General features: G+C 50.9%; 1 protein-coding gene and 1 long non-coding RNA gene across 3 annotated transcripts; one reads left to right on the top strand and one right to left on the bottom strand.

The window, feature by feature from the left end:
• The first annotated feature begins 6,633 nt into the window (after positions 1–6,633).
• On the top strand, positions 6,634–14,526 carry CA7 (carbonic anhydrase 7). 2 transcript variants are annotated; one of them, XM_047078530.1, is made up of 7 exons: positions 6,634–6,673; positions 9,209–9,406; positions 12,185–12,303; positions 13,000–13,095; positions 13,199–13,261; positions 13,789–13,944; positions 14,404–14,526. In XM_047078530.1, exons 1-7 carry the CDS (start codon positions 6,634–6,636, stop codon positions 14,524–14,526), a joined length of 795 nt encoding a protein of 264 aa, XP_046934486.1. The 2 variants fall into 2 exon arrangements, with proteins under 2 accessions (XP_046934486.1, XP_046934485.1); XM_047078529.1 differs by lacking the exon at positions 6,634–6,673 and adding an exon at positions 7,126–7,177.
• Positions 9,476–22,467, bottom strand: LOC124511369 (uncharacterized). Its single transcript, XR_006961875.1, has 3 exons — positions 22,153–22,467; positions 20,357–20,522; positions 9,476–9,584 (listed from the first exon to the last, which is right to left on the bottom strand). It is a non-coding gene; the product is annotated as an uncharacterized LOC124511369 (long non-coding RNA).
• Positions 22,468–27,825: the final 5,358 nt, after the last annotated feature.

Genomic DNA, 27,825 nt, shown 5'->3' on the forward strand with positions numbered 1-27,825 from the left:
CATGCAACAAGCCCACACAAGGGCCTGTTTCAAACCACAAAGTTAGCTGCTCCCAACTGCAGATATAAAGACAAAGAAGTCCGAGATCCTGTTCTTGAGAAGTTCACGGTCTTGAGAAGGGAGAGAGACAATAAATAAGTACTTACTAGACAATGTGGCCCTCCTATAAATCGAGGGAAGCTGGGGTGCTGAAAGGTGCACAGAAGAACTCCACCCACTCCCCCCTCCTCTCTCCAGGAATGTTTCACATGGTGTGGGCAAGGAAGAACTTTTAAAGCAGAAGGAATAGCAGGTGTCATTCTTGGGAGGCAGAGAAGGCATGGCAGGATGGAGGCTTTAAAGGAAATTTGGTGTAGTGGGGAGTTAGACAAAGAGTAGGAAGAGGTCAGGGGAGGCTTGATAGACAGCAGGGGCCAGGTTGTGAGGCCGTGAACATAAAAGCGAGAAGGAATTTAAAGCCCTCTACTTTCTGAAAAGAGCCACTTTTGGGGGGAAGAGGATGGCTGCCCTGTGAGGATGGGTGCCAAGGAAGAGGGTTGCTCCAAGAGGAAGAGGGAGAGGAGACTGGAAGCCAATCAAACAGCAGGGAGGAAGGTGAGGATTCTTTCCCCCTCTATCTTCTAGATCCTACAGGCACCTTCAGGTTAATAATTGCCTGAAACAAGGTGAAAATGAGCACAGATCCCCATCCCAACCCACCATGGGATGGTGACAAGGGAGGAGGCACAGTTTGACGGTAATAATGCAGTGATGATAGATGCAATTCCCCTGAGTGCTGTCTCCAGGATCAGTGTGGGGCACACCCTCCTATAACTTCCCAGGCACCCATGGAATACAACTGATGGGAAACAAAGGCATGAGGCTCTCCCAGCTCATCATGTACTTATGCTGTCACATTTCCTTCTCCAGTTGGACAGGTGAAATATAAGGGATAATAAAATACACCCAGGAATGTGAGAAGCTCAAAAGGCAACAGGTGAGAGTTCACTGCTTAGCTTCTCATGTTCTGTGTAGTCATGGACTGCATGGACTACATCCCCAAATTTGGTAGTAGAAGTCATAATACCTATGAAGAAATGCATGGTTTTGACAAAGTTTCACGTTGGTGGTGTCTGTAAAAGGATACTTCACAGTATTAGTTTCCTACAACTGCTGTAACAAAGTACCACAAACTTAGTGGCTTAAAACTACAGAAATGTAGGGACTCCTGGCTGGTTCAGTCATTAGAGCATGTGACCCTTGATCTTGGGGTTGTAAGTTCGAGATCCAAGTTGGGTATATTACTTAAAAATAAAATCTTTAAGAAAAAAAAAATCTTAAATTAAAAAAAAAAACTACAGAAATGTATAGTCTCACAGTAAAGCTAGAAGTCTGAAATCAAAGTGTGGGCAGTTTGTTCCCTCTGAAGCCTGAAGGAGAAAATCCTTCTTGGCCTTCCTAACTTCTAGTGGTTGGCTGTCAATCCTTGGCTTACAGCCACAACACTTCAGTCTCCACCTCCGTCATCACATGGCATTCTCCTTTCATGTCTCTGTCTGGATCCCTTCTCATAAGGACATCAGTCACACTGGATCAGGGCTCTCCCTAAAATTACCTCATCTTAACCTGATTACGTCTGCAAAACCACTATTTCCAAATAATATCACATTCATAGGTGCTGGCAACTTTTTGGGGGGAGGGAGGATGGCCAGCAGTGGGGTGGGGTGGGGAATGACCCAATTCAACCAGTAATAGCATATAAAGGTCCTTGTGCTGGATCCATGGAGGTTGACTTGATCAGACACAAACCTTGCCATCTGAGAACTCAGGGCCCACTGATGACTTTTTCCTATTATGGAGGACAGAGAAACTCGGTCTCAAACTAGGAAACCATGGCCTCATGCATTTAAGCCGTTGGTTTTCAAAGTGTGGTCCTGGACCACCAGAAACAGCAGCACTTTGGAACTCATTAGAAATGCAAATTCTCAGGCCCCATCCCAGACCAGCTGAATCAGAAACTCTGGGATAGGGTAAGGCCCAGGGAATCATTTTAACAAGCGCTCCGGGTGGTTCTGAGGCACACTCAAGTTTGATAACCACTGACCTAGCCCAACTTCCCACTGAGCAAACAAGTGGGAAAACTGAGCCCCATAACTACAATAGTACCCCCATTTATCAAGCACTGATACTATATGCCAGGCAGGCCCTTGCCATGCATCACCTCATTTTGTGCTCATCCAAAGCAACAGATATCACCCCATTTCATAGATGAGAGCAGAGGCTTGAAGAGGTGAGTAAAATTCCAAAGCCTCACAGATATTAAAAGGTGGTACAAGAATTAGAAACAAACACCCCAACAGATCTCGCCAGACACCAGATCAGGTCGATTATTTTACCCATCTTGGTTGGCCTTAGCTGGGGGAGCCTGGATCCTTGGGTTCCCAAGCGGTCTGGGGCTAGCTCTGCCCTGGAAGAGCTTACAATCCATGAGAAACCAGGCAGAAAGAATAAGTCACAACCCAGGACACCTTCCCAGGCCTCTACCACGATCTCTCCTGTCCTTGCCTATCCTAGCCCTTCTCATCCTGGTGTTCCTTAGCCAATCTCTCGCCTTTCACCCCCACTCCTCCCCGAGGCAGGTGTGGGTCTGTAATGTTCACAGTTGTATCTCCCATGCCTGGCCCGGAATGTGGCATTAGTAAGTCCTTGATCAATGCATATCGTGTGAGTGAGTTGGGGAGGAGCAGAGAGAGCAGGAGACACAGAATCTGGAACAGGCTCCAGGCTCCGAGCTGTCAGCACAGAGCCTGATGCGGGGCTTAAACCCACAAACCGCCAAATCATGACCTGAGCTGCAGTCGGACACTTAACCGACTGAGCCACCCAGGTGCCCCAAAAGAATACATTTCTGCAACTACTTCCACCATACTTTCTCACTCTAAAATGTCTTACTGGCAATATGTATATCATCCGATTTGGTAATTCCACGTGTAGCAATCTGTCCCAAGGAAATTATCAGACACACACACACACACACACACACACACACACACACGCACACATACACAAAGATGTATAAATAAGAATGTTCACTGTAGTGCTATTTACAATAGTGAAAAACAGAAATAATCTATACACTAGAGATTATTAAGTGTTGAGCTCTCGAAGGCAGGGAAATGCTTACCATAGGGCATTAGATGAAAAAAAAAAAAAAGGTCACAAAGCTATATATATGATTCTCATTATCTTTTCAGTACTACTCAGACATACCTAAAAAGCCTGGCAGGATAGTCACTAAAATGTTAATAGTGATGATTCTTGGGTAATAACATAACCAGTGGTTTTAACTTTCTTCTCTGTGTTTTTCTGATTCTTCCAAGTTTCCTACAATGAATAGATGTAATTAGAAATGGGATGTTTGGGGTTCTAAATGTGCCCAGGAAACTAAGGAAAGGGGCAACAATAGACATTCTAGGGTCCGAGGAGTACATCCTTGATACCAGGAGTCTCACAGACATCATGTCACCTGACCATCCTATTAGCCTTCTAGACTCTCTATTTCTGTTTTGTAGATGAGAAGACAGGTTCAGAGAGGTAAAGTAACTTGCTCCAAGTCACACAGCCAGGTATGCTTGGAGCCATGCATGAGATCATTCCATCTGACTGTATGCACACATAAACATACGTACTTTGAGTGGAAATGTTTTTTAAAAAATATGACAAACTGTAATTTTGATTTTAGAGTCTCCAGGCCACAGGGATTCTGGCCTGGCCTGTTGGCCCTGTGCATTAGGTACAATGAGAAGTACACCTGACTTTACTTGTTGCTAGGGCATTGGGCAGCTATTGTCTCAACCAATGCTCACAGGGATCCCCATGAGGAAGGCTGGGCAGGGACAATCCCTTCAGTTATCTTGTAGAGCAAAGACATTGTACCTTCCAGAGAGGAAGTGAGATCTGGTCAAGATCACTTGATGAATGAGATATGACTGTGTAAACTGTCCCTGCCCTCCTCCTCCAGCCCTCCATCATAGCCCTCATACCCACTCACCCCCTCCTCATGTTCCCCTTCCCCATCAACAGTGAACCACTAATGCAGTGAGACCAAAGAGTCAATTTTGGGGCAGTGAAATCAATTCATTTGTAAAGACAACACAGAATAGAAATGGGAGGTGCCTGAATGGGGCCCTAGGCTTTCCCAAGTTGACCTGAGTGGGCTGCTGGGGCAACTGGGCTTCACTTGAAAGGGGCAGAGTGCATCGGCTCCTTCACCTGCCTGAGTGCCCAGCACTCCAGAACCTGGAGTAAACCGCTGAAGACAGGCTGCAGGAAGGAAACAAACCAGATCAACTTTTATTTTGTTGTTAAAGAGGTAATAGTTTCTTTCAGAAGGTACAAAGGAGTAAGCAGTGGTGTCCCTCCTACCCCCATTCAGCACCCTCCCCCACCCTCCCTGTCTCCCAGTCTCCTTCCTGGAGGCACTCTCCCAAGCTTTCTTAAGTCCTTCCAGAGAAAGTCTTGCATATATGCAAATGACAATCAAATTTAAAATCCATTTCCTCCCCCTCTCTGTGCTTTTAGACGTGTTGAATAAGGGACTCAACAGCTCTGGATTTTTATCTTTGCTCTGTCACTGTGTTCCCTAACTCTTCCCTAACTCAACTTCTCTAAGCCTTCCTTTCCTCATCTGTAAAACGGGACAAAAATCCACGTACGGTTGCTGTGATTGGATGCAAGCTGTATGAATAATTCCAACTTTATTTTTTTAATACTATAAATAACTATGGAAAAGGCCTGGGTCACTCTAAAGGAGAAGCAGATCAATAAAGTAGATATATTTGGGCCCCCTCCCCAGGCCCTGAGAGTGTTGCGACTCCCCCGGGAGAAGGGTGGCTGCCTCCTCTGGGATGGAGCAAGCATGTCTTCTTGGTCTGAGGATGACAGTTCTGGCTTAGACCTGGAGCCTTGACAGTGTTGTATTCTCTGTCACACGCTGCCCTTGGGGGCCCCATCCCCTGAATCTCTATCACAAGTTCCCTGCCGCTGCCTGATGGCCATATTTGTAGCAAAAACCCCTTCCAGCTCCTGGGTCAGAGAAAGGTAGCTAGCTAGGCAGGCTGGGAAGTCAGTGACTGACGTTGGCCCAGCCAAGGAGTTATCAATTAATCTCTGCAACTCTAGCTTGTGGAACTGAGGTTCAGGGCCTAGAAGAGGGAAACTGAGATAGCCACAGAGATGCAGGGGAGCCAGCAGACAAGATGGCAGACTCCTTCCCAAGGTCAGCCAAGAGCAGGGCCTGAAATAGTCTCCTCTGGTCAAGGTCAAATGGCCCTTCACCTCCTGTTGGGTACAGGACCCTGGGTGGGATCATTGGTCTGTCCTTCCATCCACCCATCTGTGTGTCTTCCCAAAACTGCCTGCTGAGGCCTAGTCAGAGACAAGACCTATCCTTGGCACAAGGCCACATCCTAGGATGAATCAGATTGGGCCGCCTGAAGCCAGTGGGTGGAAGACAGAGGAGGGCACAGCAAGGATCAAGGCTTGTGGGCGGGAAAATGTTGGGCCAAGGCAGGCAGTGAGATTGAGTGCAGGGTGGAGGGCCTGAGCTCCCAGTTGGTGTGCCAAAGGTCATGAGGAGGCAAGGAGAGGAAGGACAAATAGCAGGTTGTAGAGGGACAGGCAAAGAGTCCTGGAGGGAAGGAGGAAGCAATGGAGAGAATAAGAGGGTGGGAACCTCAGTCTTGGTTCTATGAGGGAGCCAGCTCTTGACTGTCTGTCCTCATGCCCGCGGGTTGATGCTACTTCCTTCCCATTCTCCCTTTGAGGCTCTGGTTCCACCAGGGCCAGGGGTTTGGATTGCCAGTCCTGTCCCTTCTCCTACCCAAAGCTCCTAGATCCCCATAACCACAGGACCCCTGCCCCAGCACCAAAGGGAAGTGGTAAAGAGCAAAGTCTGGAGTGAGACAAACTGGGAATGAATCCCTTGCACGATGTGCAGGTCATTTTACCTCTCTAGGCCTCAGCCCTCTCTCTGTGAAAGAGGGGCCATGGAAGTACCACTCAATGTCGTAGGGTAGATACGAGAGGTAGATGACAGAAAGCTTGGCCTGGCGCCTGCCCTAGTGTCTGGCAAAAAGGGGAAGCTCCACTTCTGGTGACTTGATGGTCAAGGCACTTTGCATATTAGAGGGGACTTTCTAATCCCAGAGGACTCAGGGCCCAGAGTCCAGGTCCCTGGGAATTGGATTTACGGCTCAGGGACAAGCGCAGGGATGGGGTGGGATGTGGGGAAACCTGGGCAGTTCTCAGCACAGGACAGTCCGGAGCCCGTGCACGTGAAAAGGGAGAGTCGTCCAGCCAGGGAGGGGGGATGGGGAGTAGGGAGAGAGGTTTACGTCCCCTGACCCCCCCCCCATCTCGACTCAACTCTGGGGTTCAACTGGCCAGCGGGCGGGCGGGCGGGGGCGGGGCACCGCCGGCCTCTTTCGCCCTGCCGGGGGTTGGGGGGGCGGGTCCCCCGGGAACTGCTCCTCCCGCGCGCCGCAGCTTTAAGAGGCTGCTCGGCGGTAGCGAGCGGGGCTGGAGCCGCAGCCAGAGCCAGCGGAACTGAGAGGAAGGAGCAGGCAGGTGCACGGCTGCGGGGACGACAGCGGCATGACCGGCCACCACGGCTGGGGCTACGGCCAGAACGACGGTAGGCGCAGACCCTGGCCAGCCCCGACCCGGTGGATCTAACCCACGAGCCCAGCCGGATTTCCCGGACTTCAAGCCCCCAACCGTCAGGGAGGAACCGGGACCCCCCTCTGGCCCAGCCCCCCGAATCCAGCCCACCCGCCCGGCGCAAGCTCTGGCTCCCCCACTCGCCCAAAGTCCGTGCTGCGACCCGGCCTACCCCGCCGCCAGCTAGCCACCCCCTGGCTGAGCGCGCGTCCTGCCGCCTCCTCCGCGCAGCCCCTGACTGCTGTGCTCGCCCGGACCTGGGCCCCAACACTCACTCACCCGCCGCAGGCACAGGGGGCGGAGGTGGCCCTGGGCAGCTGGGGGCGGTCCGGGCGGAGCGCTGTGCGCGGGTGTCTATGGCGGGGAGCGCGCACGGCGTGTGTGCGGGGACCTCCCGGGAGCCGGGCTCTGCTGGACAAGGGCGCGATGTCCCCGGGAGAGTTTCCCCGGGGAAGTGTCCGGGCTCTCCTGCTGGCAGGTACGTGCGGGAAGGGGGCATTTGTGGGCGCGCGCGTGTGTCTAGGTGTCTACATCGAGCAGAGTGTCTGAGCACGTCCTGGTGTGAAGCGTGGGAGCCCGTGGCCCACACGAGCCTCCTGGTTTGATTGGGAAAATAGCACCCGATCCTGCCTCAGTTTCCTTAGGATGCATAGGAAGGGAAAAGAGGCAGAGTTAGAGCCAGATGGCTTGAATGTGAGTCTGGGACAGGTCAGTTACCCTTCGGGCTATTTCTTACCAAGGGGGTATAGGGGTGTGGAGTAAGTGTTTCCCCCTTTCCCTCCGGTGAACAGCGAGGACTCAAAACCTACCCTGCCAGGAGAAAATGCTAGGCAGGGCAGGTGGATGTGGGGAGAAAGGAAGGTGCTGGTGACAGGAACACTCCTCGCCTTCCCTCTCTGGAGAGAGACAGTCACTCTTTGTGGGAGGATGGGGGTCCTGGGCTAATTGGGAGGAGGTTGGGAGGGGGTTGGGAGGTTGCAGTGGGTCAGAAGGAGTTAGGGAGGGGCTGTTGTGTGTCTGGCTCCCTCTGGCATCCAGGGACACAAGAGCATATTTTGGAGGGGAGACCCCCAGAGCTGGGCATGCAAAAGCTAGAGACATTCAGAAAAAGGCAACAGAGACCAGCAAAGTGGGAGAGAGAGGCAGAGAAGGGGCAGGTTGACAGAACCCATAGATCATCTTCCTTCCAGCACCCGCTTTGAGACAGTTTCTGGGTGTTTCCTCCAGAGCCAGAGTCCCCTGACTGTATCCATCTGCTAGTCTTGCCCACCAGCTCTGAGCACCCAGTATCCTATAGGGCCTGCCCCATGGGCCTACCACCCTCAGGCCACTGCCCCTCACCCAGCCAGACCTGGGTCATTCAGGTTAGGGACAATGAAAGAGGGAAGGACAGAGAATAGAGGTGCCGGCATGCGGCATGCTCACAGGACTTCAAAAATAACCCAGTGGGTCTGGGCCACGATTCTGAGTCATCCATTGGGGACACAGCTCTGTCGGCACCTGCTGCTGTTTTCTCAGGAAAACTTAAGAAGCCAAAAACGGGGAGAAGCACCAGCCGGCAATAGCTCTAAAAATAGGTTGCATCTCAGGATGTTCCCCAGGGAGATGCCGAGCCTCTAGGCTGCAGATGGAGCCTCTGGGAGGCAGGTGGTGGGCGCTCGTGGGTGTGCATGCAGGTGTATGTGTATGTGCTTGCACGAGCACGTATTTTGCTGTAGTCTTTTATTGCAGACCTGGGTTTGCAACAGGGAGTGTTTGTGTGTGACGGTGTATATGCGTGTGTCAGGTGTAGGTGGCAGCGCTGTGTGTGTTTATACACACGTATGTTGCTGGCCCTGGCCACTCTGGGCCCGATGAACCCAGGTCACTGTGCATATACGTATGTACCCATGAAAATCTCTATAGTCTGTAGGCACGTGCCAGACATGCACGTGCTGTGTGTTTATATTGGTACCGAAGTGTGTGTGCAAAGTGTGGGTGAATTGCCCTCAGTTCTTTCATCTATGAAATGGGGATCATGCTGGTATCTGCTTCACAATGTGATTGTGAGGAACGAACACATGTCTCAGAGGCAAGGCTAGGTCGATGTTAGCTTATGTTATTATTTTCACAAACACCAACACGAACATGCTCAAGGTGCAGGAAGAGGCCAGATACGTGGTACGGTCAGGTCAGGGACTTCAGATGCCTGGGGCCCTCTGTGAGCACTATTGGGAATTGGGGAGGAGTCACTGCCTAGAACCGCCCCTTGGCTTGTGACTATATTGGCTCCCTTCCATAAATTACCTCACGGGGCCTCTTATCAGCTCTGGGAGATGAGTTTTAGTAAGGCCATTTTGCAGACAAGGAAATGGAGGCGGAGAGGGGAAGTGGCAGAGCTGGGACTAGAGCCCCAAAGTAGGGGCTAACCTCTGAAGGGATACCAGGGAGACCGTCCCCCACAGGTGTCCTCAGCCCATGGCCCAGAGATCCAGGCTAGCCTGAGTCCTTGCCCTCTCCCCATCTGCAGGCCCCTCACAGTGGCACAAGCTGTATCCCATTGCCCAGGGAGACCGCCAGTCACCAATCAACATCGTGTCCAGCCAGGCTGTGTACTCACCCAGCCTGAAGCCACTGGAGCTTTCCTACGAGGCCTGCATATCCCTCAGCATCACCAACAATGGCCACTCTGTCCAAGTGGACTTCAATGACAGCGACGACCGAACTGGTGAGTGGCCCTTGGCGGAGGCTGGCCCCCTCCCCCTGGGCTCCTCACCCTGTGTTGGACAGGCTCAGGAAGGCTGGCGTGCTGTGGCGGGGAAGGAAGGCTCCACCTCTCACCAGCTCTGAAGGCTTGGGCTGAGCCTCAGTCGGCTTATGCACAAAACGGGATGCTCTTTTCCTCTCTAGGGTCATAGGGAGGAAAAATGAAAAACGGAAGTGATGTTTGTAGTGCTGACATATAGCAAATGCTCAAGAAATGTGAATTCCCTTCCTTCTCTTCCATTTACTGCTTTAGGTCAGGTTTGTTTTCACTCTGGGCCCTGTGAGTCACCTGCTGTGTGGCCTAAGGCCAAACCCTCCTCCCTGTGTGATCTGGCCAAGCCCAGCAGAGACAGAAAGGAGTTAATGTGTTCTGTGTGCCAGGCCCTTTGCTAAGGTCTTAGGCAGTTCTTTTATTCTCTCAAGAACCCACCTCTAAAACGGGCAAATAGAGACTCAATGGGGAGTTTGCCCCATTGCTGGGGAGTTCCAAACAAGCCTGGTCCAACTCCAAAGGTCTTCTCTCCAACTCACCCACGAGCTCAAGATTCCAACCAGCCTGCACCAGAGAGCGGCCAGCGGGAACGTATGGCATCTCTTTACCCTGGGATGAGAGTCCAGGTTCTTTCCTAATCAATTCCTAGGTGGAGGCCTCAGGAATGCTCCTCAGTGAAGAGATTTTATCCTTATAAACAGGCCTGTGAAAGGTAGAGTGGGGCAAGGAGGGAACCTGCTAGAGTTTTTTTGTGTAAGGGAGTAACTGGTACTCTGCCTCTCCGTCTCCACCTCTCATCCTGCATACAATGAAAGCACACAAAGGAAATTAAGTTTCAAGTAAAAAATCAAAAAGCAGAGAAGAGGAAGGAAACCACAGAGGAGTGATCTTAGTTGCTTAGCCCTGAGTTCCCTGGTAGGTTAGGAAAAAAGGGAAAGAGGGTCAGCTATAGTTCTTGTTGTAGAGGGGAGGAAATCCAGCGGATTCTCAGAAGAAAGACATTTCCTGGAACTGAATTTTTAGAAAAGCATCTCACCCAGAGCTTTGGGGCTCTTGATGACCCTAAATGACAGTTTGTGATGGAGCAGTTTTCATATGACTGTACCTCCTAACAGCTTGCAGAGGGCATTAAGGATTCAGTTCAGACATCTGTAGCTTCGTGAAGGCCACTGTTGTTGGGAAGGGAGAAAGGAAGCCAAGGGGGTATGCCTCTGGACCAGTGATCCAGCTGCTTACTTTCAGGCCTGGATGGAGCTCCCTCCCTACCAGAATACCCAGGCCTGAGGGGACAGGGAACCAGCAGAAAGAGAGTAGGCTTGGGAGTGAGACATTTGGGGCTCTGCCACTCACCAGCTGTGTGACTTTGGGCAGGACACCTGCTTTTCCAAGTCTCAGTCATACATCTGTCCAATAAGGGATAACAATGTGTTCCTCTCAAGGACACTATGGGGGTTGATGCCAGCAGAGTGCTGAACACATGGTGAGTGCACAGTGAGCAGTAGTGTGTTCTGTAGTTAGGACAGGGAGAGGAGGGGAAGGGAGCCAAGCTCAAGGGGTTTACTCCCCGAGAGGCCACACTGCAGCATCCCAGGTGGGGCATGCTCAGAGGGGTGGGCCCCCACAGGTCATATCAGACCCTGCTGCTCCTGCCTCTCCCGGACGGAGCAGCCTGATTGGGCCCCTGCCACGGCCATACCCCCACCTCCCGCTCCAGACTTCTTTTGTCCACCAGCCAGCAATGCTTATGGACAGGCCCTGCTTCTCAGATAGGGCAAGGTAGCAAAGAATGGCCTTTGGACTGTTCAGTCATCCTCCTCACGGGGCCCCCAGGGGACAAGGCCCTGCCCTGGTCACCCATCCTGGAGGGGCCTAGTAGAACTCTGAGCCTGGGGCAGTCACCTGATCCAGCGACTCACATTCAAGCCTCGCTGGGGCTCCCTCGACTGTCTGATCCCTTTCACCTGGAAATTCAATCAGTCCCAGGAGGCCTTGTGCCTGGCTCTAGCTCACCAGGTATCAGGGTGAGAAAGTCACAAAACCAGCACAAGTAGGGACCTCCAAAGAGACCACAGGGAATGGCCCAGGCCCGGCCATTAGAGTGGGAACCGTCAGGGAGTTGGCCTTTGGACAACACCAGGTCCTGGGAAGGCTAAAGGTTCTAGGGAGACAGTGTGGCCTGATGATTAGGGGATTGGGCTCTGGACTTATGAAGGAGATACAGGCTTATATCCTAACTTAGTGCCTTGCTGAATGATCTTGACAAAATGCCTTGCCCTCTCTGTGCCTCATTTTCCTCCAATGTAAGATAGAGAAAACACAAAGTTCTGTCTCTTATGACTTCTATAAGGCTTCTAGAAGGATTAAACAAAAGAAGCCCCCCAATCTAACCCTGGGTCCAGGGTCCAGGGGATCCAGACATGAAAGGCCTATTGTTAGCGATAACGGGAGCTTGGGAGACAAGGGCCCAGCTTCTGTGCACAAGTGGGCAGAAACGGGGAGGGTGGCCAATTGGAGTGGTGCACTCTGTCACTACTGGACTCCTCTTCCACCTGCAGGCTGCCTGGATTCCTGCCCTGGCCCCGCAAAGGGCCTACGGCACTGGGTGAAGACTGACCCGAGCCCACTTAGCCCAACAAATTTTCCAAGTGAAAACTTTATCCCTCTCCTGGGCACTGGCCTGGTCCTGGCACTACCAGCTGCCGGGCCGTGTAGACTCTCTCACATAAATTACTACACTTCTTCTTGCAGTGGTGACTGGGGGGCCCTTGGACGGGCCATACCGACTCAAACAGTTCCATTTCCACTGGGGCAAGAAACACAGTGTGGGCTCAGAGCACACGGTGGATGGCAAGTCGTTCCCCAGCGAGGTAAAGGCCCTCTACCTGAGCCCTCCCTTTATTATTTGGAGAAGGCCAGGATGGTCACGCGCCTGGTGTGGGGGTCGAGAGAGGGTGAGGAGGAACAGCCAGAGGTTTGGGAGAGACCACCCCTGGCACAGGGTATTCCACCAGAACTCTGCCCCCTGGTCTGTGACTCGAGAAGCAGTTTTCTGAAGGACAAGTCCAGTCCTACCACACCCTGCTGACAACCCTTCAAGGACTGAGCCTGGTGTTCAAGGCCCTGCAGAAAGTGGCTTTATCTGGCCTCATCTTTTCCTGACCTGCCCCCATATTGACCAGCATGTGAAGAATCTCCTGTCCATACCTGGCTCTCTCAAACCTCCCAGGCTTTTTGCCTATGCTGTTCTCTCTACCTGGGGTATCTTTCCCCAGGGTTCTGTCTGATAACCCCTTACTTATTCTTTGGACTCAGCTGCAGGCACCATCTTCTCGCATGGATGGCCATTACCTATTTCGCAGTTCACCCAGGGCAGGACCTGAGCCAGATTTCTCTTTGGGTCACCTGGGGCTCAGGAAAGGGTTGGGCCCAGAGCAGTGTGGATGTTATCTGTGGCCCCTGGGGGCTTCCTACCCCTCTTGCAGAGGGAAGCCCGGCTTTGAGCTCCCACGGCCCCTCGGAGGCGCTAAGCACTGGCCTGGCCTGGCCTGTTGTTGCCCCTATAGCTGCACCTCGTTCACTGGAACGCCAAGAAGTATAGCACCTTTGGGGAGGCAGCCTCAGCGCCCGATGGCCTGGCTGTGGTCGGTGTCTTCTTGGAGGTAAGGGGTGGTTATCAGGGCCAAGAGGGGCACGGGGAAGCCAGCATTGCCCCTAGTTCCAGACATGCTGGGTGCTGGGCTCACACTACCCTTTCCCTGACAGACAGGGGATGAGCACCCCAGCATGAACCGTCTGACAGACGCGCTCTACATGGTTCGGTTTAAGGTGAGACCAAGGGTCCATGGTCTTGACCCAGAGCAGCCTGGTGGGAGGAAGAGGCTGGAGCACAGAGTGGGCCCATCCACTGCAGCCTGACAGCAAACTCTCGCTGAGATGAAGAGTACAGGTTAGCAGCTGCAGTGCCCTGCAAATGACTCCTCTTCATTGGAGTCAGTGGCCTCGCTCAGTGCCCAGGTGACAACCTGGTTGGTATAGGATTGATAAGATGGCTTGTTGTGTTAATGGGCATCCTACAGCCAGCTCCGCTAAGGGTAGTTGAAGGAAAAGGCAGAGAGAGAACATGGTGCCCAGAGAGCCCTAGGCACCACAGCTTTTACATACCAGCAAACAGGTGGACAGGGCCGGGTCCAGGGTGGGGGGTGGCATCTGGTATCACAGACCTGTGCCCACAATTTGCATCATTGGGCCAAGGAGAAGACTAAATCTTGCCGACAGGAAAGAGTGGGGAGGATGCTGGTCTGGTCCCGGAGGCGGGTCTATGCTGATTCCTGGGTTTGCCTGCTCTGCCCCAGGGAACCAAGGCCCAATTCAGCTGCTTCAACCCCAAGTGCCTCCTGCCTGCCAGCCGGCACTACTGGACCTACCCGGGCTCCCTGACAACGCCCCCGCTGAGCGAGAGTGTCACCTGGATCGTGCTCCGGGAACCTATCAGCATCTCTGAGAGGCAGGTGAGTTCTCCCAGAGTACCAATCGGAGGGCTGGGGCACTCTCAACCAGCAAGCTACAGCTTATAGTCCCACCATCAAGTCTCCCATCTTTTGCTAATAAACATTTAGGTTCTTGTTTGGGAGTTCACTTGATTATTAGTCATTAGGACCTCACCACAGGCTGAGAGGGGAGACCCCTGCATCCTGGGACCACCCTTGCTGTGTTAGAATCTGAATCCTGCATTTGTTGACAAGTCTTAGCTACATGGAGTTGGAACTAAAGCCAGGTGGAGCAGGGTCCAGGTTCAAAGGCCCTTTTGTGGGTAACTGACATCAGGATCCCAAAGAAAGAGAACGAGTGGGTAGCAAGAGGAGAGAGGGGTAGAGCTGGCTGGCAAGGTATGTCAGATGATGTGTCAGGGATCAAAGAGAACGACAGCACCCCTGCTCTGCCCTGAGTATCTCTTCTGTCTTCTCAAGATGGAGAAGTTCCGGAGCCTGCTTTTCACCTCAGAGGATGATGAGAGGATTCACATGGTAAACAACTTCCGGCCGCCACAGCCACTGAAGGGCCGTGTGGTCAAGGCCTCTTTCCAGGCCTGAGCCGCCTACCTGCCCAGCTGGCCACTAGAGCACCATTTTCCCAAGGGCTTCCACGTCAGCAGACACCAAACCATCTGAGGCTCCCTGCCTGGGGGGTGCTGTGGACCCCCCTCCCATTCAGCTGGCTTGCTCCTTGGCCACCCTGGAGGATTCTTAATGGGACCCTCAAGTCAAGGGACACCCTTCGGCTGGGGACAGGAAGGACAGGAGCTGAGCATGGTCCAAGCCTGAGGCTGCCTCTGCTCTCCAAGACCCAAAGGTCCCTGGGAATCTCCTCCCATCTTCCCCACTGGCAGTGACAGCAGCCCCACCCTGAGCTCACACTGTGATGGACGAGACCGAGCTCCCTGGGGCAGGCAGCTGACATTTCCAGAAAGACTCAAGCAATAATTAGAGGTGGGCAGAGCTGCCCTCTCGGCGTTACCTCTTCTGCAGGCCTCCGCCATGCACGAACCTCACTGCCGGGCCATTAAAATCAGCACCCAGCCTGCTGGAGATGACATGGCCTTTTCCCTCCAGCCACCTGCTGCCATGGGCAGACACTGGCTATGGCTTAGGTAGTTTCTTCCCTCATCCCCTCCCAGCCACCAAAGCCACCTACATGACAATCCATCCATGCAATGATTAATAAACTCATTTATTCCTGCAACAAATACCCACTGAGTACCTGTGCTATGTCAAGTACTGTTGTAGACATTGGGAGGAATTGATGGTGATAAGTCAAGCACAGTATGTGGGGAGGGACATCAGTATGAGCAGGCGAGGGTTATATAGAGGGCCCAGAAAAGGGGGGGGGTACCTCATCTGGTGAAGAAATTAAATTCCAGCCAGTATTCCAAGGCAGATATAAAGGATCAGTAAGTTGGAAGCCAAGGGGAGAGTAGGTGTGCAAACTCAAAGATGAAAGAGAGCCCAGAGTGTAAAACTGAAAAGGACCAGGGGGGCTGGAGGCCTGGGGGAGAGCCTGGGCCCCCTCCCAAGGCTAATGGGAGTCATAAAGAGTCTTGGGTATAGGCTGGGAAGAGCCAGAAGGGCAAAGGGGGAAGATCCCTGAAGAGTGTAGATGAGCAGGCAGAAGTAGCAGCAGGGAGAAGGTGGTGGCCAGTAGCCAGGAAAGAGGAGACAGGGTGGTAGAGGTGGGGAGCGGTGGGACTGGATGAGACAAGTTTAGGAGGTAAAGCACAAAGACAGGGTTTGGCTATCAGAGAGGAAGAGGGGGTCCAAGGGCAGGACCTCCACATGGGCTGGGGAGCCTGGGCAGGAGCTGACCAGGGTGGACATAGGATTCACAGGGCCCTAGCTGAGGAATGCTAGGAACTGGTGTGATGTTGGGGTGTTAGCCAGGAGAGAGGTAGAGAGTCAGGCTGCTTTGAAATGTCCTAAGGTGCTGGAGGGGAGGGGGCCCAGGATGGCCAGAGGAACAGTACGAACCCCTGAGGAGGAGCTGCTGAGAGGTAGGAGAAAAGTCACAGAGTAGGGCCCAACACATCTAGGGGAAAGGGGCATGCTGGGGACTGCTGAGGAGTCTGAGGCAGGGCTGGAGTGAGGATGAGGCTAGGGAGCAAAATTAAAGAGGCATGCACCCTCGGGCTCAATCCTGCATTTATAAGATGCCCCTGAGAGTGGGCATCTTCTGAAATTTGTACCCTAACGGCCTCCTCGCCTCACCCTAGTCCAGCCCAAATCTGGAGGGCTCCCTAAGGAAAGTGCCCAGGTGGATTTAGAGACCCAGTCATCACTGCAACCCAGAAAGACGGGTAGGGAAGGCAGCAGGCAGCCTGGAGGCTGAGGAGTGAGGGAGGACAGCAAACAGGAAGCAGAGAGATATACTGCTGAGGGGGCACTGGTTCAGGGCCTTTGGAGAGACAGCTGAGGACCCGTATGAACAACCTTGGGAAGAAGGCTGAGCTGCTGAGATTGGAGAGGCTGGTGACACATCTGTCTGCTCACTTCACCACAGCTCCTGTCATTGTCACTATTACCAGAAGGGCCTTCCTGGGTACTTCTGGACTTTGAGGTACTTCTGGACTTTGGGTGAGGCCACAAGGAGAGGAAGAAACTGGGTCTTAGACTTTCAGCTTCCAGCCAGGGATGCAGGGAAGGGAGAGGCTTGTTCTGTTGACCCTTCTCACTCCCATGCTCAGGACAAATCTGTCTCCAGACTGGGTTGAAGTTGAAGAACAGAAGGGACAGAGCCCTTTGATGGGAGGCCAGGCACAGCTTTGCCCTTGCAGGCACCCCTGGCCCGATCTAAGGGCCATTTTCTCCCTCTACATTTCCGGAGACTTTAAGAAGGGTGGTGTCTGGAGGACGGTGTATGCTCAGCTTGGGGGCAGGCAGCAGCAGAAAAGCAATGCTAGTGGGGTGCCTGGTGGCTCAGTGGGTTGAGCATCTGACTTTGGCTCAGGCCATGATCTCACAGCTGGTGAGTTCAAGCCTCACTGTCAGCGTGGCAGTATGTCAGCGTAGAGCCTACTTGGGATCCTCTGTCTCCCTCTCTCTCTCCCCCTCCCCTGCTCTCTGTCTCTAAAAATAAATAAAACATTAAAAAAAAAAAAAAGAAAAGTAATGCTAGTAAAGCTTCCTCTTAAGACAGGCCAAGGGCCAGGGGCAGATGACTGACTCTCTCCCTAGGATACAAGAACTGTCTTCACCCCCCGTTTTACGGACAGTGATGATGTGCCCGGGGGAGGGTTAACTAGGCAAGTGGCAGAGTGGGATTTGAACCTGAATCTGTCCCACAACTCTCCTGCTCTGTGCCACAGCAACTGGGCCCACCCACGGGAGGGAGGGATGGGCACGGTGGCGGCCACGTGGAGTTGAAACAACAGGACTGACGCTGCTGGCAATGCCAGGGACCTCGGCCAGCCCCTCGCAGGCATGGTGGCAAGACAGGCCTGGCACCAAAGAGGACTTGAGAAATGGGAGCTGGCTTTATAGTAATTATCCCAAGGCTGCCAAGAATCCTCACTCCTTAAATCTTTCCCCTTAATTTGTTTTTTAATTTAAAACTATTTTAAAATCAAAAGTGGCCTCCTTATGATCACAGCCCAAGATTTGACCCTTTTACATCCAAATGGGATGCCCCAGCTGGATCCCAAATGCCTCCAGCAAACCTGGCCTCAAGGGACCCAGGACTGTGTCCTGAATCCTCACCCAGGACAAGATTGCCTCCTGAAGCTGATGCAGGGCACATTCAGAGCACTCAAGACAAGATAGGCTCTGCTCGCTCCCAGGTTCCCAGACAGCCCTCCCTGGTATCCAGGGTAGCCCACGCCAGTGGCCACAGCATAGACTTTGTGCCCAGGCTAGGGGCATAGACTTCCCTCCAAAGCTGGAGGATGCAGGCCCTGGGTCTCCCTTCTCCGGGCCTCGGGAGATGGGGTGGCTGTAAAGACCCAGCCCCCTGGAGCTCTGTCTGCAGAGGATCTGCTCCCAATCCCAGTTACCTCTAGAGCTGCTATTGCTGCAGGGGTCTGAGAGGTCCCCATAGGGCTGGCTGGGGACACTATCTGCCCAAGGGCTCGTCTATGGGGACAGTGATCTGTGGTCTGAGCAAAGGTTGGGGATATGGACAGAAACGGGTCTGAGGTGAAGGCTGCAAGGTAAGCTGACAGCATTGTTGTCAGAGCTGATGTCTGGTGGGGGTGGGGACTCATGTCCCCTTGGACTCATGTCCAAGCTAAGGGGGCCTGGAGCAGGATGCAGGCCTTGGCTGCAGCCAGAGCTGACCTAAGGATGGAAGGAAGGTGAGATAACAGTATCTGCCCATCCTGGATACCTTGGGCTGTGTCCCCCCATGTCCATGTGTCACAACATCAACTCTGATCTCACCCTCAAGGGCAAAATGAACCCCTGGTTGGTCAAGACTCTGAGGGGAAGGGAGAATGTGATTCTGTGAGCACGGATGGTATCTGGCCTGCAGCCAGAGGCAGGGGCTGGGGAATGCATCCCTTTTGGAGGCTTTTCTGCTCACACACTTAGGGCAGATGCACCGGCCTTTGCACCATATGTCACTCGAGCCCTCAAAAGTTTGTGTTCTCCTCTATAAAACAGACATGATATAATGTGAGCCACATATGTAATTTAAAATTTTCTAGTAGCTCTGTTTTAAAAGGTAAAAAGAAACAAGTGTATTTAATTTGAACAATATATCTTATTTAACTTAATTATGTCCAAAGTATATTATCATTTCAACATGTCATCCGTATATAAAAATTAATGAGATATTTTACATTATTTTTTGTGCTAAGTTTTTGAAATCCAGTGTGTATTTTACACTCATAGCATATCTTGATTCACAGTAGCTACATTTCAAGTGCCTAAGAGCACATGTGGCCAGTGGCTACCATATTGGATAGCCTAGCCGAAAACAGATGTTTCCCTTTGCAGGGCCATCTGCTAGCACTGTATCCAAATAGGCCCTCTGGCAGGGCCTGTAGCCAGGCAAGGTGGTGGCCGGAATGAGTCAGATCTGCTCCGAGCCTGTGTCCTCCACAAGGGCAGTTTCAGAACATTTGATGCCAAATTGGCTCCCTCTATTGGGGCCTTCCACCTCCAGGAAACCTCCAGCCTGGCTGGCCCTGCCCCAGGTCACCCTGCAGGACCTTCGCTGTTCCTCTGAGGGAAAGGCCAAGACCTTCAGCAAGGAACTGACTACAAAAGACCGTCAAGAGTAGGGGAAGGTGGTAGTGTCTCTGGGAAGAGTCCTGGCTTGGTCGAGGAGACTTGGTTAGTTTGAGAGGGCTTCCTGGAAGAGGGGTCCAAAGTCAAAGTAGTTGGCATCACAGCAGAGGCACAGAAGCCTCAGCAGCAGTGAACATTTACCAGACAGAGAGAAGAAGGCCTGGCTATCACCCAGCAGGTATCAACAAAGAGGGGATGTGTGGCTGGAGACACAGGGCTCCCCAGGCTCTGAAGGCCTCAAATGTCAGGGAGAAGTTTACCTTTATATCTGGGTGCCATGAGGAGCTACTGGAGGTCTAGAGCAGGAGCTGAGGGCCTCCTGGATTGGAGGAAGAGGATTCTCTCTGAGGCTCAGAAAGCACTAGGCATCATTTGGCCTGAATCCACCTTCTAACACAGGCTCAAGTGCAAATTCTGACAGGTACAATTCATTACCTCCTGAAGCTACCCTCCTTGGCCCTGCAGAAGGGACTCATTCCTGGACCCTGGTCATTCTTGGCTTGGCCATCTGTGAGTCTAATCTAAATCCCTCCAGTTGCAGCTCAAATGTTTTCATCTGCAGAAATGTGGGAGGGTGAGCAGGTGACTCTTTAGACCCAATGAGTTACTCTCTCTGGATAGGCACTGCAGGAAAGGCATAGGGACACAGAGGCTCCAGGGTGACCTGGGCTCCCAGGGATCCCTCAGGTTTTCAGGAACGAGCTGCTCCTCCTCCTCCTCCTCTCTCAAGTCCTGCTGTGAGTGACAACTCCTTGGTTGCTCTGGGCATGGGTATCCCCTGAGGGCACACAGTCGTATCTCTCCAGCTACCCAGGCCTCCCTGGGGAACTGGGAACTGGGTCCTTGCTGCCGCTGCTACTGTTCATGAGTGTTCAGGAGGAGAGTTTAGAAGGTATGACTTTTTCAATCAGAGGAAGCCATGGTAAGGATCAGTAAGCTGCCCAGGGAATCCCAGAGTATCCACACCAAAAGAATTCCTGTTCTGATCTCCCTATACAGATAGAACAACTGAGGCCCAAAGAAGGAACAGAGTCTGCCTAAGTAAGTCGGTGGGAGAGCAAGGATTTATGACTCCTGGTCCAGTGCTCATCAGGAGAGCCTTACTTGGCAGAAAGGTCCCTACACAGAATAACTCTGTGCTTACCTGTTGCGGAGTCTGAAATCTTGCCAGTTGAGCTTCAGTGCTCAGTTGACATGGTCCCCTGATGAAATGCCTCCCTTGGGAGGCAGTAACACCTTATAGGGGAATGATCTTATCACCTCCTTTTCAGTCTTCCGTGTGACCTCTTCTCTCCACCTCAGTTCCCCATCTGTAAAATGTATCAGTGGGAGGACTTGAGGGAGGAGAGAAAGCAGATTTCCCAGAAGTAGAGCCAAGCCATGGCCAAGCTGGGGGGCAGACAGCTCTGGATCCCAGGATGTGGGTCACCCCATGTGCCCCCTAAATTGCAAGGGGCGTGATGCTGGGCCCAAACTGGCAGGGACAGATGACTGGAAGAATCTCCCAAGACCCCCAGACCTTTGCCCATCAGTGTGACAGGAGAATACCTGGGCTGAATTTCCAGCCAGCCCGATGTAATGGGGGCTCAGAGCTGGATTGAAATGATTTATAGAAAATAAGTAATTCCATGTGTTTCACATACCCAATTCCGTGAACTATGACCCATAGGACAAAGGGTCATTGTCTGCACTGCACTTTAGAAGTCAGTGCTTGGAAGTGATTTCTCTCCTAGGAGGGCAGAGCTCTAATGGTATAATTTGAGGCAGAGGCAGGTGAGCTGAAAAGGTATTTTGGGGGCAGCCAAGCCTTTGAAGCCCCGGCCCCAGCACTAAATCTGGAAGCCTGTGGTTTCTGGGGCAGGCAAATGGACCTGGAGGGGAGCTCCTCACTCCTGTGCAGCTCAGGTCTACTAGGTGCAGAGCTGACCACATGGGCCCCATGACCCCAGGTTGGGGGTGGAGGAGTCTGCGCCAATCTGGCTGCTTTAGCTGGTGCCTGTGGTGGCTCCAGCCACTCCCGGGGGCTCAGATCAGGGCAGCAGCAGCCAGCTCTACAGCCGTGGGGGGCGCCTCCCTCAATCCCAGGGCTCCCTGAGGTCAGAGGTCATGCTGAGGAAAGAAAGCCAGGTGTCTGGCTGCAGGCAAGAGCTTGATCAACCTCAGCCAAATTTACTAAGCCCTTGCTGTAAAGCTGAGGCCTCTAGAGATGGACCCTCAGTGCCCGTGGCACACAGGACTTAGCCATGTCAGGAAATGTCAGGCTTCGGAATTTTTTTTTCTGCCCCTTTTCACACTGACACCCGGGAAAACTGGGGTTGCTGCCATGGGAACAGGAATAGCCAATGTTTAGGGTTTCCACTAGCAGACTCAGAACCCCCACCCCAAAATCTTTTTGCTTTAGCATAATTTCAGACTTAAGAAAAGTTTAAAAAATAATACAGTGAATATACTATAGACTGGTACTGGACCCCCCATTTTATCACATTTGCTTTCTCTCTCTCCCTCTCTCTCTCCATATGTATACATTTTTTTTGCCAGTGGCTTTCCTAAAAATGAGGACATTCTCTTATATAACCACAGTATAAGAATCAAAAGCAGGAAATTAACATTATTATGTTATCATTTTTTTACATTTTTAAAAAAATTTTTGGAAAAAATTGTTTAATGTTTATTTATTTTTGAGAGAGAGAGAGCGCGCAAGGTGGGGAGGGGCAGAGACACAGAATCCAAAGCAGGCTGACAGTGCCTGACACGGGGCTCGAAACCACGAACCCTGAGATCGTGATCTGAGCTGAAGTCAGATGTGCAACTGACTGAGCCACCCAGGTGCCCCAATATTGTTATGTTACTATTATCCAATCAACGTACCTTATTCATACTGTGCTAATTGTCCCAATAATGTCTTTTGTAACAATAACAACAAAAAATCCCAGATCATACCTTGCATTCAGTTGTCCAGTCCGTTTAGTGTCCTTTTCTTTGGTCAGTTCCTCTGTCTTTGTCTTTCACAACATTGGTATGATCAGAGGGTACAGGCCAGTTAGTAGTAGGATGTTCCTCAGCTGGGTTTGTCGGGTGCTTCTTCATGAGGAGACTCGGGTTATTTGGTTTTCATAGGAATATCACAAGAAAGGTTCCCACGTTGTTCTTAGGTAGATGATGCTGATTTGTCTCATTACTGGTGATGTAACTTTTTGTTTTTGTTTTAATTGAAGCACAACATATATACAGAGAAGTACATATGCTTGATGAACTTTCACAGTCTGCACACACCTATGGAACCAGCACTTAGGTCAGCAATAGCACATCTCCAGCACCCCCCACCCCTGCATCTTCATCAAGTTCCTACCTCCCAAAAGTACTCACCATCCTGACTCCTAATAGCATAAATTACATTTGTCTGGTTTTGAACTTCAAATAAATGAAATCATTCATTCCAGAAACCTCTTTAGTTTCTGGATTTATGTCTGCAAGATTCTCAGAGCCTACTTTTTTTTTTCCAGAGCCTACTTTTTATAATAATAAATGCAATACCTCCTACTATGAGCCTTCAGTGAAAATCAAAGAAAATACAATTTATCTACACACTTGATTCCAAAAAATTACTTTGATGCCTTAGTTGTAATATAAAGCCCTTTATAATACATGTTTATATACGCAAAAAGCATAATTTTCAATAAAATAATAGGTGTTTCAGAACATAAATGCTAGCTCACAAGGTTGTGATGAGGTCTTCTGAGGCTTGTACCTATATTCAGAAGCCTCAGAACATGGCAACTACAAATTCATTCCAGCCCGAGGGACATGAGTATTGCTGCCTTCAGGATATGATTTTCCCAGACAGTGAATTCCTCTATTTTTTAGAACAGACATGAAAATATCCCATCTACTCACTGAATTTGAAAAATTTGTGTATTCATTGTACAATATTTTATAAGTCATCACATTCTAAAATGTGTTAATGTTTATTTATTTTTGAGAGAGAGAGAGTGAGCAGGGGAGGGGCAGAGAGAGAGGGAGACAGAATCCAAAGCAGGCCCGGCTCTGTCACCACAAAGTGTGATGTGGGGCTCAAACTCATGAACCGCAAGATCATGACCTGAGCCAAAGTCAGACACTCAACCAACTGAGCCACCCAGGTGCCCCTAAGTCATCATATTTTAACTCATAGGAGGTGACATTTTGTCTCTTAAGATTATGAGTGGAACAATGCTCAAATTAGGCATAAGTGGTAAAATTCCAGGCAACATAAAGTACAATAATTCACTATATATTAAAACTGTGCAAGCATTACTCTGTGTTTCCAAATAAAATGGAATAAAGCTGCATGGAATGAATAAGTCACAGGGATAAAACACAGAGCATAGGGAATATAGTCAATGGTATTGTAATAGTGTACTATGATGATAGATGGTTCTAAGCTTGTGGTGAGCATAACGGAATGTATAGATTTGTTCACCATGTTGCACAAATGAAACATTGTAAATCAACTATACTTCAGTTTTAAAAAAGAATTAAAAAATATTTTTTAATGTTTATTTTTGAGAGAGAGTGTGTGAGAGAGAGACAGGGTGTGGGTGGGGGAGGGGCAGAGGACAAAGGAGACATAGAATGCAAAGCAGTCTCTAGGCTCTGAGCTGTCAGCACAAAGCCTGACACAGGGCTCGAACCCAGGAACTGTGAGATCATGACCTGAGCCAAAGTCGGACACTTAGCCGACTGAGCTATTCAGGTGCCCCTAAAAAAAGAATGTTAAAAAAGGAACAATGTTGCAGGCTCAGATGAAGATAAACAGATTCTTCACCTGTTTGAATATCCAGGTGAGATGTTCGAAGGTAGGGCAGGTCTCAGATAATCTTTTGTTATGCAAAACTGTCCTGTAGGACTTCTAGCACCCCTGACAACCCCAAATGCCAGGGTTCTCCCCAACCATGTGACAACTGCCCCCTAGATGCCCTACATGCTCTCTGGGGTGTACAAGTCTAGGGGACAAAAGAGGAGGCCATCTGGAGGTCAAAGAACCACAGGGAGGGGCACCTGAGTAGGGCACAGGGTCGAGGGTTGGGCAGAGCCTGAAGGAAGTAAGGGCCCAGGTGACAGAACTAACGGGGGACTATAAGGTAGATCCTCTCCGTAGGCAGCTCCTGAGGGAGTAGGTCGGTCCTAAAGATGGAGGGTTGCAGATCCTCTGTGGACTTTGCTACCTATCATTGAGTCTTCCTTCGGAGGAAGCCACAGGACCTACACTTTCCGGGGCCCTGCATGGATACCTGCTCAACTACTCTGAGCCCCCTCAGGAACTGCACCTCCTAACAGACATAGGGGACCCCATCAGCTGCAGCCCCGATGGGGGCCTCCATGAGCTGAAAACCCATCTAAGCCACACACTGAAAGGATTATGGGGCCTTCACATATGTAATTAAATATAAGAACAGTCCAAGATGATACTAAACTGATAGGTAACTATAAGGAAGGTAAACATAATTCTCATTTCTCTCATCACACTTTTATTTTAATAAAATACGAACTAACCGATTATTTTAAGGCACCTTCCTTTGGACTCCCTGAGAACATGCTCCATGTGCCTGTGGCATGACCCACCAGTGAACACAATCCGTGAATTGTTTTTTTTTTTTCATGAATTGACTCAATTAACTCATTTCCTGAATTGACCCAAGACCTTTTGAAGTGGGTACCATTCTTATTCCCATTTTGCCGATGAGATACTGAGGATCAGATTGAGATACTTGCTCCAGGTCACATAGTTGGAGCTGGGGCCAGATTGGCCTACCTTGGAGCCAAGCCTATGCCACCACTCTCTGGGCCCCTTGAAAGGCATTAGTCGGTCTTCCCACTAATGACAGTATCACAATAAGCAATGTGGAATGATGCATACAAGTGTGCGCACATACACACACACACACACACACACACACACACACACACACACTCCCTCCACCAGCTCTAGGCAGTGAGATGCTCAGGCGCTTTCTGCAGTGTATTTACGCCCCCGTGTGGCCACGTGTGAGCCCGTAGCTTGGTCTCTGGCCATCTTCGTATTCACTAGCAAGAGCCCAGCCTAGCCAAGATAGGAAAGAACCCTTGCCCAGCCGGTTACCACTTGTCAAAATATTTAAAATATTTTTGCTGCTGTTTGTGCTCCTGCTTTGCTTGACACCCTAAGCTCTTGCTTCTTCTGCTGTCCAAGGCCTCCAGTGCTGGGTGAAGCTGGGTGAACTTGTCAGTGCCACTGAGCACCACTGGGCTCTTGGGGAAAGGGCATGTGGAGGTCTGAGGTAATGGCCCCACTGTTTGCCAAAGGTATGGAGGATGGGGAGGGCATTCCGGGGAGGGGGGGAACAGCAGGGGCTTTGCCCTGGGAATTGACAGTAAGTGTGAAAATAAAAGGCTGAATTAAATTTGACCCAGTCTCCAGCATAGCCTGGGGATGGGGGTGCCCTGATTACATTGACAGGTCCTAGTTCTTCAGACAGAAATAGCTTCAGAGCCAAGAAAGGAGGACAGCTCTGCTTCAGCACCCTCACATACTCCTTTCTGCCCCCATTCTGTAGTCACTATACAGCTAGGAGGAGGGATATGCCCCCACAACATACATGGGAATGGCTGCCCCCATTCAGCAGATGGAGATACAGAGGCTCTAAATTTGACTGAGGTCCGTTGCCCAAGCATGCATCCGGTTAATGACAGCACTGGGGTTCTCATGTCTGCCTGACCCGCAGTCCAGCCTCTGAAACCACCACATTACATGGGGTGCTTTGTGCTAGAGGAGGCTCTTGTCTTTTGGAAAGAAATGCTCAAGAGGGGCCTGGATGGCTCAGTTTGTTAAGCATCTGACTTCGGCTCAGGTCATGATCTCACAGTTCAGGATTTCAAGCTCCAAGTCAGATTCTGCGCTGACAGCTCAGAGCCTGGAGCCTGCTTTGGATTTTGTGTCTCCCTCTCTTTCTCTCTCTCTCTCTGCCCCTCCCCCACTTGTGTGTACGCTCTCTCTCTCTCAAAAACAAATAAGTAAATTAGAAAAATTAAAAAAATTAAAATAAAAAGATGGCTAAACAAAAATACAGTATGCTGAGAGGGTAACTGTCTTCCCTCAGGAGAACTCTTCCTCTGGCTTCAGAGAAGCTCAAATTGGCCCCTCAGGCTATTAAATGTGGAAAGTTTCTAGAAGAGTGGCTTGGAAGTGAGTCCAGAGAGTAGGACCCAGACTCTTCTTAGCCACAAGCTTAAAGTGGGACCCCCAGGAACCTGGTGAAGTCAGTTCAGGTTTCTGGACTTTATTTTGTGCTTCGGATATATGGGCATCTCATGAAGTACATGGGTTCTGTTAGATGGGATTTTAGAGCAAAAAGGAGGTTCATGGGGAAATGTTTGGAATTGCTGCAATAAAGTTGGATGAATTCCTTTTACTGCACCATTTCTCAGGGCCTTAACTAAGTTGTTCATTGTGAATCTCTTCCAGGGGTGGGTAGTAGAGACATGGTTCTTTTCTCTCAAAACATTTTCTGGGATGGTGCTCCATGGAGCACACTTTCAGAAGGCATGGGTGAGATGATCTCAAGTTCTTTCCAGCTCTGGCCCAAGGGTTGGAGACGGGGCAGGCAGCCCTGGCCATAAAATTCAAGCCCTTCCCTTGGTTCACAAGGTGAAGACCTTTGTCCTTACCGTTCTCTCTCCATGGAATGCTCTTTCCCAGATAGGCCAGGCTCACTAACTTCCTTCAGATCTCTCTCCAAAGCGTATCTTATCAGAGGAACCTTCCCTGATTTCCAGACATAAAATAGCCCTCTGGTCCCCACCCCTCTCCCTAGCTGCCTCCCTTGCCCCAGAACAGCCCACTCTGCCTTCTTCTCTCCCACTCTTAGGTGTAAGTGTGTGGGACAGACATTATTGGGGGTTTTCCTGATTATTAAATACATGCTGCATGTTAAAAAAGAAAAAAAAGCATATAAAGAAATACATGGAAAAGGAAAGAATGTGAAAGTTTCATGACCCAGAGATAAGCATTGTTAACTGTCGGCATGTGTCCTGCTAGATTTTTCTTTGCACGCAAAGAGGCATGCACAAAGGAAAAAAGAGGAGAAGAAATGCATACATGAAATATCGTTATTATCAAAACCAAACTCTCTGTTGTAATCTGGTTTTTCATTTGATGTTCTGTTCTGTCCTAATAGCTCCTTCCTGGCCTTTCCAACCCCACATTTGGCATCTTGTTGGATGCTGGGGACAATTGCTCAGGTGACACTGCACCCCCCACCCCTGAACCTAGCTCACTGTGTTCTCTGGTCGCTCAAGGAGTTGCCCCTGGGCCTGAAAAGGGTGCTCCAGGTACCGGGGGTGGGACCTCCACAGGGATGGCACACAGCAGCGGCTGGGCACCCTCAGTTTCTTGGACAATGTCATAGGGTAGCACAAGCCACGCCACAGGACCACTGCTTGCTGACTGAACCTATTCCATACCCTGCAGCTTCAAGAGAAAGCAGGAAAACCATGCGCCTCCAGGGGCTCCAGGGCTGTCTTCCAACTTCCTCTTGCCTCCTCTTACCCACACCAGACCCCTTGAGCTGTTCTTCTGCTCCATTCCCAATTTACTTT

Source organism: Lynx rufus, unplaced genomic scaffold (genome assembly GCF_022079265.1).
Source record: "Lynx rufus isolate CCGP_SWC_20201006 ecotype Redwood Valley unplaced genomic scaffold, mLynRuf1.p SCAF_16, whole genome shotgun sequence".
Classification (NCBI taxonomy): Eukaryota; Metazoa; Chordata; class Mammalia; order Carnivora; family Felidae; genus Lynx; species Lynx rufus.